We start from the raw sequence: 10,539 nt of genomic DNA, 5'->3' as shown, positions 1-10,539 counted from the left end.
TACATTGACTAGGGAACCAGAGAGTGGTGAGTTCTCACTCTTGGCACAAAGTTGAGCTATCTTGGATAAAATATTTCTCTCAGCTACAGAAAGAAGGAATTGGCAAGCCACTTTCTGAAAATGCTTCTAAGAATTTTTTATTTTATTTATTTATTTGTCAAGCATGTATTAGACAACAGATATAAGAATAAACATGATTATTAATACATGAAATGGACACAAATAAAAAGGAAACATTAGGACAGGGATGGTAGGCATGTTGGTGCACTTATGCACACTCCTTACAGACCTCTTAGGATATGGGTGAGGTCAATAGTAGACAATCTAAGGTTAAAGTTTTGGGGGTTTGGGGAAGAAATCACAGAGTCAGGTAGAGTATTCCAGACATTGACCACTCTGTTGCTGAAATTGTATTTGTATTGAGTTAGTTACATTGAGTTTGCATCTATTATGTGCTCTTGTATTGTTGTGGTTGAAGCTGAAGTAGTCATTGATGGGTAGGACATTGCAAAAGACAATTTTATGTACTACACTTAGGTTGGACCAAAGGTGGTGTAGTACAGAATACTGTAGGGGACTACCATCAAATGTCAAAATGGATTTAAAAGAGGTTTTTAAAGAGGTTTTTCTTCTGTTGTTGTGTTGCACCACTGACTACTAGTGAAGGGTTCACAGGCTGCTGTGATTTAACTCCACACCCATTGGTAGCCTTCTTATTTTTCCCATCCCCACCAGTTTGCACTCTAGTGTCTTTTTCTCTTATTTCAAAGATATGCCCTATGATCTACATCTGATGCTTGTTCACAATGATTGCTGAGAGTTTGTTTTTATTAGCTATAACTAGCAAGAAATAAATTTAAATAACAATGTGCTTTAAGAAAAGGGGGCTAGATAAAAATAAAATTGAACAAGCATAGTTTGCAAGATCATTATCTGTGACTTAAAATTTGATTCAGTTTTTTAAATAAAAAATGAAAGGTTTTGGAGAATAGAGGAAATTTATATAAATCAGAAGCTAAAAGAGACATTTTGTAAATAATTTACAGTGTCTACAAAGAAATCTAGAGACAAAGAAATGTTGAGAAAGGAGATAGATACTTATTTTTTATCAGTCTTTTCTTCTTATTAGTTGTTCCCTCTTATTCAGTTCAGCCCTGAACACAATGATATAACATTTTTGGGAAAAGATGCAGCCTAGAAGCCCAGCACCAGATGCTAAAATGGAGAAGATCTCCACAGATACTATGTATTTCCCCTTGGAACTCAGGTATGCTGGGATAAAGGACAACCAAACACTGCAAAAGACCAACATGCTGAAGGTGATGAACTTGGCTTCATTGAAACTGTCTGGTAACTTCCTAGCAAGGAATGCTGTTGTGAAGCTGATAAGAGCCAGGAAACCCATATAGCCAAGAACACAATAAAACATGGCCACAGAGCCTTCATTACATTGCAGTACAATTTCTTCAGTCACTGAGACCATATCAATATCAGGGAATGGGGGAGCAATTGCCAGCCACAAAATACAGATGGTTGCTTGGATGAGAGAGCAGGAAACAACAATGGAATTAGTTAACTTTTTTCCCACCCATTTTCTCATGCTAGATCCTGGCTTGGTAGCCATGAAAGCAAGAACCACTGTGATGGTTTTGGCTAAAATAGAAGAAACAGCCACTGAGAAAACCATTCCAAAAGTTGTTTGTCGGAGAAGACAAGTCACCTTTCCAGGCTGGCCAATGAATAGTAGCAATGAAAGGAAGCAAAGCAGGAGGGAGATGAGGAGAGTGTAGGTCAAGTCCCGGTTATTAGCTCTGACTATGGGAGTGTTGTGATTTTTTATAAATACACTTAGCACAAGAACTGTGGTCAAAGAAAAGGAAAGGGCAAAAGAGGCCAAACTGATCCCTAAAGGTTCTTCATAAGACAAGAAACTAATTATTTTGGGTATACAGAAGTCCCTTTTATTGTTGGGATAGGTTTTCTCATTGCATTTGGAACATTTAATTCTGTCTGAAAGAAAAAGATAGGAATGTTAATTTAATATGCAAATCATAAATTCATCAATATGCTATTATCTAATGGAATATGCTCATGATGGTGAACCTATGGCACATGTGCTGGAAGTGGCATGCAGAGCTATCTTTGCCAGCATATGAGCTGTCGCCCCAGCTCAGTTCCACTGCACATGTGCCTCCCACCAGCCAGCTGATCGTTGGGTATCTACTGTGCATGCACAGGGGGCAGGGAGACACATGTGCATGTGCAGGGGCACAGGGCATGTGTGGGGGCTCACGTATGCATGCGCAGGGTTGTGGGGGGTCACGTGTGCATTGCATGGGTGCAGGCATGTATGCGCATGCACATACAAGCACGCACATGCTTTTGGCATGCAACAATGAAAAGATTAGCCGTCACTGGAATATGCTATTATCTAATGGAAGCTTAGATTTTTAAGATTTTGAAATGGAAAACCTCAGAAATTACATGAGTCACCTTCATTTAGCTGATATCAAAATGTCCATTTTTAAAATATTTTATTAAGAATTAATAAATAGTAGATTTTATGTAAGTAAATAAACAAGAGATAGAGCATATGAAACCAAAGGCATTCTAAATCTATAATAATATTGTAATTATAATAGTAATTATTCCTATTATGTCCCTTTGCTTTATTAAAGTTGAAATATTTAGTTTTAACCTATATATTATTAACTTGTATATTCTAACTATTAAAATTGATAGTTCTTATTTTTTCTTTTTGGTTGCCTCAGTAAACAATGCTGTCTTATTCCTTGATGTTTCCAATATGAACCTCCTTTATTCCTCTTCATTTGGATGCATGTAATTGTGGAATGAGTTAGTTTAAGGTATATGGTGAATAAATCTATTTGTTTACCTCATAAAATTTGTAATTTCTCTATATCATATTTAGATAGCACTAGCAAAAGCACTTAGATTTCACAGTTCTGTAAAGCACTCTCTTAGCAATTTATAGAGTCAGCATACTACCCCCAACAATCTGGATCCTCATTTTACCTGACCTTGGAAGGGTGGAATGCTGAGTTAACCTTGAGTCAGTCAGGATCAAAGGAATTGAACTTCTGGCAATGTGAGCAGAATTAGTAGCCTGAAGTACTGCATTCTAACCACTGAGCCACCAAGGCTCATATGAACCATGGCTCAGATGAAAGTAGATTTATGTAAATTTAGGTTATAATAATGAAGAATTTAGATTACCAATCTCAGTTGAAATTCTCCCTTCTGGACAAGGGATGCAGTCATAGCAGCAAAATGGCTTCCCTTCCTTCCCTTTTTTGCTAAAACCAGGAAAACAACTCTGACTGCATGCAGAAATAGGTTGCACCTAAAAATAGAAAAAGGAAAAGAATGTTCTAGAGTAGGGATTTTGAAAGTGCTTGTCCAATGGACCCATTAGAAATTTTGAAAACAAATTGTAGGCATTTTCAGAGCAAGTATAGAATGTTTAAAATTATGTAGTCAATTAAACATCTGATGATAAAGTAGTAAACGCAGATCAGGATAGCTTACTTGACATGCTAAAAGCTTACAGATAGTCAAATTAATTTATTTCTCAATCATATTATTATAACATGTGTTGCATCATAAACTCATAGTGTCCTCTTTCAGTCCTTAAAAGAGCCCGGAGAATATTATTGCATTTCACATAATGGATTTGGTTGAGATTATTGAAATAGCAACAAATTTCAATGAGTTTTGTTGCAGTATTTCCTTTGTTATGTGGTAATAATGCTCAGTTTGGCATTTAATTTATTCCCCTTTAAGTCCTACTTTATGTAATGCATCAGATAGATAGATAGATAGATAGATAGATAGATAGATAGATAGATAGATAGATAGATAGATAGATAGAATTCTTTATTGGCCAAGTGTGATTGGCCACACAAGGAATTTGTCTTGGTAGGCCAATAAAAGTGAGCTCTTATATTTGGATACCGTAATCATTTTGCTGGTTTAAAAATATAGATCTGACTTCTCAAAAAGATGGAAAAGTTTAGTTAAGAGATTTCTATTTATCAATCCACATCCCATTCTTAGAACTTATTTACCTTTGCCTATTCCATTAAAACAATGAACTGACCATAGTAATGTAGTTACTTCTGCAATCAGCATTTACTTCTAGATGGAAAATTATCCAACTGTACAGAAATTTCTAAGAGAATACATTGTCTGTGATTGGTCTACAGGGAGAAAATAAATGAGGACTTCATTTCAAACACCTAAAGAAATAATGAATTAAAGGAAAGCATCTGGATAATGGAAAACTTATATTGGATAGGATTGATGAGATGCTCAGAAAGAGGGAGATGAGAAAACTGAAGAAGAAAAAACAGTATATGAATTGGTCTATGTATGTAGTAGAAACAGATGCAAAAAGCAAAAAGAAAGAAATAGAAAAATAAAGTGAATGGTATAGGTGAGAACCATATTTAGATACTCAGAATTTTGTTTCCTCTTAAGTTATGCTTTTAATTTCTTTTGTTTATTGATTGTTAACTCTTTTGATGTGCTATTACCTGAAAGAAATAATCTGGTAGAATCTATAGAATTGTTTGCAAATTAAGGCCTAGTGATGCAAAAGTGTAACCTTGTCTGGGTTTTCTATTGATTGAGATTTATGTAGCTACAAGATCCAATCTAGGACAATTCATTTTAATCTGGAATTATTAATTAAAAGGCAGCCAACTGAAAGTTACAAGAAAAGTTCACATACCCAGCTTGCTTAACTTTCCTAATATTTACCAAATACATAGTCAAATTTTTGAATAGTGAAAAATATAATTCATACTATGAATTCAAATAAGTAAATAAATATTGATAATATTTTTACTTGACATCAATGAAGTCATTAAATCATTCAACTAATAAATAAAATTCAGTTTTACCTGATTAAACCATCTGTGCCAGGTAATGTTTTCATTATTGATGGTTAACATTTCCTCTGGAGGACTTAAGTGATCTATATTTCCAATTTTTGCTCGAATAAATGACTGGTTTGGGAAAACAATCCAGTTGATAACATCAAATCCACCACTTACTACCCCATTCTGATCAAATGAAACAAGTTTTCCAGCACTGTTGTTAAAAGATACAGTTCTCAGAAAGCTATGGAGCTAAAACAAAAGAAAAATGCAAGAGTATTAGAAGGGTTAAATTATTCCTCTCCATGATGGTAATTTTCAGAAGAGAAAATTGGATATATAGTTGCATTCTATGTATATTACTTTTCTTTTTACTAGAAGTAAAAGAAGAAGAATTGAGAGTATAAGGATTATTGGAAGAAAATTAGAAAAATGTATGATAGGAGAGATAATGGATTTCACAAACCTCTTTGTTTTGCTAACCACTCTTTTAATCATTTGAATGCTACAATATAAAATCAACAAGATCCAATAAATTAAAATCTGTATGCTCTTCAGAGTCAAACAGTTATACATAAAAATACAGATACATGTGAGATTTGCGAGAGACAGAAATTAAGGAAATGGAGACCAGCCTTGCCATATACAAGCACTGTTGCTCCTCAACCAAATAAGGACATTGCTTCCATTACCTGCCAGAAGTCTTTTTTATGGATCTTCCCTCCTATTCTGTCTGTCAGACCTCTTCTTTTATGTTTTGAGGAGGACATGGCATGTAAAGCATGAGCTAAAGAATGAATAGCATTATAGATGCTGTAGCTGTGACCAGTCATTTTCATTTCAAAAAGAGGTCCAGCAAGAGTCTCTAGATTCTCTTCCCCATTACAAATTTTCTCAGGCACATCACTCGGAACTGCATCAGGCAAAATACAGGCAAAAACATCTTGCCAGAACAGATTGATGAATCCATCTTCCTTGGTGATGAAGGGATTTTTCTTCTTAAGAAATGATTTAAACTTTGGCAGATCAACAGATTGCATTGTGAAAGAAAGAGCACCATGGATTATTTCTGTATCCCAATCGCATTGAAATGCTGATGAAGCAAATTCAATCTGAGCATTCAGTATCCATGCAACTCCTTTAGGTTTACTTGTCACATCTGAGGACTTTGATAGATATGTGAACCATCTCAAAGTCCCCATGGTGGTAGATTCTCCAAAAACAACTATCACATTAGCTTTATTGTCCATGATAAGATCATATAATTTTATTCCCTGTTCATACATACCAGCCAATCCACCCATATCACTATATTTTGGGAGTTTTTCAATATAAGAAGAACATATTCCTTTTTTGGAAAAAAGTGGAACCACATTTCGAATAATTTCTTCTCCATGTTCACTATCTGTTGCCAGGAGCCCAACCCAGGTCCAGTTAAAATGCAGGAGCAGTGAGACCATCCCTGCATGTTGAAGAGCTTCTGGTGGAACCAATTGGTAAAAAGAAAGCCCTGGAGTTTTATCATTCATTAATGGAGTGGAGCCAAAAATGAGCTGATGAGACATGGAAGAAAAAACAGCATTTTCAGATTGTCATAACAAGCTACATAATGTAGATGATAATAACAGTTACATTAGTCATACAAAGCAATCTTCAACATTGCTAATACAAATACTGTTTGAAGATCCTCTACATTTCCATATTACTATTTCTATGTGAAATCAGGGGGAGTGCTTTAGATTTAATAATTGCTTAAAATTAAATACTGGGCATTCAGTCAAAATTGGGCATAGCTAGTCTAGTGAAGAGAAGGATCAGGTGTGACTTGATAGCAATATTCCAAAATTTGAGGGTCTGTCATGGAGCGAAAGGGAACAACCTATTTTCCAAAGCACCTGAAGGCCAGACAAGGAACAATAGATGGAAACTGATCGAGGAGAAATTCAATCTAGAAAATAAGGAGAAATTTTCTGACTGTGAGAACAATCAATTAATGGAACAACTTGCTTCAGAAGTTGTGGGTACTTCATCACTGGAGGCTTTCAAGAAGAGACTGGACAATCACTTGTCAGAAATTGTATAGAGTCTCCTGCCTGAGCAGAGGATTGGACTAGATGACCTTCAAGGTCCATTCCAACTCTGCTATTCTGTTATCTGAATATTTGGGTAATTCAAGATGATACATTGAATCAAGTGCCATGAAATGATTATGATTTGAACCTTCAGGGGTTTCCAGATTCCTACTGGCTCAAGCATTATTTCCAATGTCATTCCATACAGTATATTAAAATATAAGGGAAATACTTTGTGGTGCCACTTATTTTTATAGGATTTGTTTAAGAAAAATCAATTGAAGGAAAAGAAAAACATTTATCCTGCAACATACCCCCACTCCAAATAATATATGTGCTGTCAAAACAGGCACCTTTCTAAATAAATAATATTGATATTTTCTCAATCTATTGTTTGGTCTTTAGCTTGTCCTGTTGACTCTGTCCAATCTATAGACTCATTACATCTCACATTCACTTTCTGTGATCCCCTCTCAAAGGAAAAAAAAATGTTTTCTTTCTTTTTTTTGTCTATTTCTGTTTTGTCTTATTATGGCCCAAGTAACCCTTCATCATTCTGTGTGTAGATTTGAACTTATGGGCTTGCTATAATTGCATATAACCCAGGCTGTTTCTTTACATGGGGCACACCATTCCCAAATATGGTAAATAATAATAATAATTAAATAATAATAATAATAATAATAATAATAATAATAATAATAATAATAATAATAATAATAATAATAATAATTAGTTTCAGGACATTACAGGAGAAGAGCTTCTATTTCTTAATTGTATCAAAATACAGCATACATACACATATGTATGTGAAGGATGGAACTTATGTGGTGATGTTTGATCCCTATTTCATTACTTGCCAGCTTTATACCTTCAGCAGATGCCTATATGCAACAGTGATTGGGGTGAGCTTCCAAACTGTTTTTTAGTTGATACACAAGCAGCAGATAAAGAATTATTTCAGAACAGCCTTTCTATACTGATGCCAGGAAGTGATTAGAAGATTGTTCAATCTTTAATAAAATTTTACTTTTTCAAATGCTTATTTATTCACTTTCTGAAAATATTTTCTGCTATGCTGTCCTTTCCTAATTTATACTATTTCTGTCTTAAAAGGGTAAATAGTTCCAAAAATATTTTGCCATGTAATAATTGATGCTTGATTAAAAATTGCAGGTTTATTGTTTTATAAAAGATCTAGTATCTTTGTCATTTTTCCACATTCTGCTTGAAAATAAAACAAATGTAGCTGTGTCTACACCAATTTTTTTTTAACTGAATCTCAATTTGCACCTCTGCTTATCAATTTAGAGGTAAATATCATGAAAAAGTACATAAAACAACCTACTTTAATATCAATATTATATAAACAAGATATACTGTGTACATATGTTATTTATATATACAGTGTATGCCTATAGTATATTGTGTACGGGATTTTAAGGATTTTTCTTAAATTATAAACTTGATTCATAGAGGAAAAATATTTTCATTTGGGTCAGATGAATTTATTGATTGAGAATAACCTTGTAATCTGCATACTATTAGACTGGTCTAGATTCATTTCCAATTTATTCTACCACATCCAGACCACAATCCAATCCAAATAGGACCAAAACATAGAGTTTAATATTCCCGATGATCTGGTTAGAAGGACAGGGGGCAATATGAAAGCAATGTTCCAAAATCTAAGTGGCTACCACAAAGAAGAGGGGGGTCAACTCCAAAGCACTTGAAGGCAGGACAAGAAGCAATGGATGGAAACTAATCAAGGAGAGAACCAACTTAGAACTAAAGAGTAATTTCCTGACAGAACAATTAATGAGTGGAGTGGCTTGCCTCTCGAAATTGTGAGTGCTCCAACAGTGGAGGTTTTTCAGAAGAGATTGGACAAACTATTTGTCTGAAATGGTATAGAGTTTCCTGCTTCAGCAGAGGGTTGGACTAGAAGCCCTGCAAGGTCCCTTTCAATTTTGTTATCCTGGAACCTACATTAAGATACTTCCACCATAGCACCTGATGATCATACCTAGTGGCTTAATAAATAGTATAGAGAGCAAGATTGATTCTTACAGCCCTCTATATCTAATCATATGAAATAGAACAAAATCTCCCAATAATGTTTTCTGAAACACATCCTTGAGGTAGGATATCATAAAAGTATTATGCAGTCTATCTTGCATTCTCAAAGGCATTCCAAAAAGAAACTCTACTTGGTGGTACTAATCACCATTGAGATATCTACAAGCCTGAGTAGGACAAGTTGCCCATCTTTTGCTTCCTTCAAATGTTACTTTCAATGTACCAAGCTGTCTCTCTCTGCTATAGTCCAGAACAAATATAAGTTTAATATATTTAAACAACTACCTTCTGAAGCACTTGAAGTTATGTGTAAAAATAGCGCTATATGTAGGTTTATTTGGAAGTTTGTTTACTCTTGCCTCAATTTCTTATGGATCTTATTGAAAGTAAAAGACTGAGTTAACACAATTAAGCAATAGTTAGTTTGGTAAAATTGCTGTGCTCATGCAACATGCTTTATCCAAAGAAATAAACCATATTATTATTTAATGTAATAACTTGGCCAACACAGTATGCTTAGCTGACATTTGGCTTTCCCATTATACATTGAACTATGAAACTACCCATCTGGTTTTAGTTTAATCTGGCAAGTTCTGTGAAAATAGCTACCTAGTTTGTATCCAGTGCATAAAATATAGCCATTGAGCCTGAAATTCAGAAAGAGTAGGAATCAGAATCAGAATAATTCTTATTAAATAATTCTGTTCATTGACTTACAATAAACAGAGCAGGGTTGTTGTATAGAAATTAAATGCAACAAAAGCAATTAATGTCATGCAGTAATTAAAAGTCTAGTTCTAGTTCTCTTTACAGGTAGATATGCCATGTACTCAGTGTGCATAACTGCAAATAAATATATGAAAGATTTCAATTCAAATGGACTACTTATGATACTATGACTGATGGAAATACAGAAATACTCAACTATATTTTGGAGTGCAATACAACATTCAGAATAATCAAGGAACTGGAAACTTCGTTAAATTAGCATAGAGATAAAAGTATCTTACCTGTGGAATCTTATAGATATCCAAGATAGTGGCCACATGAAGGGAGATATGGGCATCTAGTCCCCCAACAACAGCTATTGCGCTGTTCTGAATGTTACATACGTAGTTGGGGATCAACTTTTCCATAGATGATAGAAGAAGCATGGTGGCATGATAGGTTCTCTGACCATTGTCATAGCTGTCATAGATGTGGAAGCCCAAGGTAAGATTGGGTAAGATCTGTGGGTTTTCATTGATCTCCTTCACAGCAAATTCTAAAGCCAGGATGTGCTGGTAGTTCTTAGGAATTAAGCTACAATGAGATTTGTGCTCCATATGAGAGTGCTATTCCATATTGAACTACTTCTGGTTTCTAGACAGGAATTATTGAGGTAAAAAAAATTGAGCAGGCTAGTTGTACTATTTGTCTGATATCATAAACTAGTAGCCACAGGCATATACTGTTAAGATGCAGTGAAGTGACTTTCATATCAG

At 34.6% G+C, this 10,539-nt stretch overlaps 1 protein-coding gene across 1 annotated transcript; it reads right to left on the bottom strand.

The window, feature by feature from the left end:
- Positions 1-1,061: 1,061 nt before the first annotated feature.
- On the bottom strand, positions 1,062-10,387 carry LOC113443715 (vomeronasal type-2 receptor 26-like). The gene is made up of 5 exons (XM_087917236.1): positions 10,066-10,387; positions 5,594-6,454; positions 4,926-5,153; positions 3,238-3,364; positions 1,062-2,010 (listed from the first exon to the last, which is right to left on the bottom strand). The coding sequence occupies exons 1-5, from the start codon at positions 10,378-10,380 to the stop codon at positions 1,109-1,111; spliced, it is 2,433 nt and encodes an 810-aa protein (XP_087773362.1). The 5' UTR covers positions 10,381-10,387; the 3' UTR covers positions 1,062-1,108.
- Positions 10,388-10,539: the final 152 nt, after the last annotated feature.

Source organism: Pseudonaja textilis, chromosome Z, assembly GCF_049901715.1.
Source record: "Pseudonaja textilis isolate UNSWEBS1 chromosome Z, rPseTex1.2, whole genome shotgun sequence".
NCBI lineage: Eukaryota > Metazoa > Chordata > Lepidosauria > Squamata > Elapidae > Pseudonaja > Pseudonaja textilis.
Note: the sequence above shows the minus strand (reverse complement) of the source record. Positions and strands in the feature narration are given on the sequence as shown.

What these genes read in the sequence shown, in the direction of transcription:
- LOC113443715 (XM_087917236.1), bottom strand. Translation starts at nt 10,380, where the DNA reads ATGGAGCACAAATCTCATTGTAGCTTAATTCCTAAGAACTACCAGCAC. An exon ending in GGCACAGATGGTTTAATCAG is followed by an intron (nt 3,365 to 4,925) that starts GTAAAACTGAAT and finishes TTCTATTTTTAG; the next exon opens with GTGCAACCTATTTCTGCATG. An exon ending in GAGAATTTCAACTGAGATTG is followed by an intron (nt 2,011 to 3,237) that starts GTAATCTAAATT and finishes TTTTTCTTTCAG; the next exon opens with ACAGAATTAAATGTTCCAAA.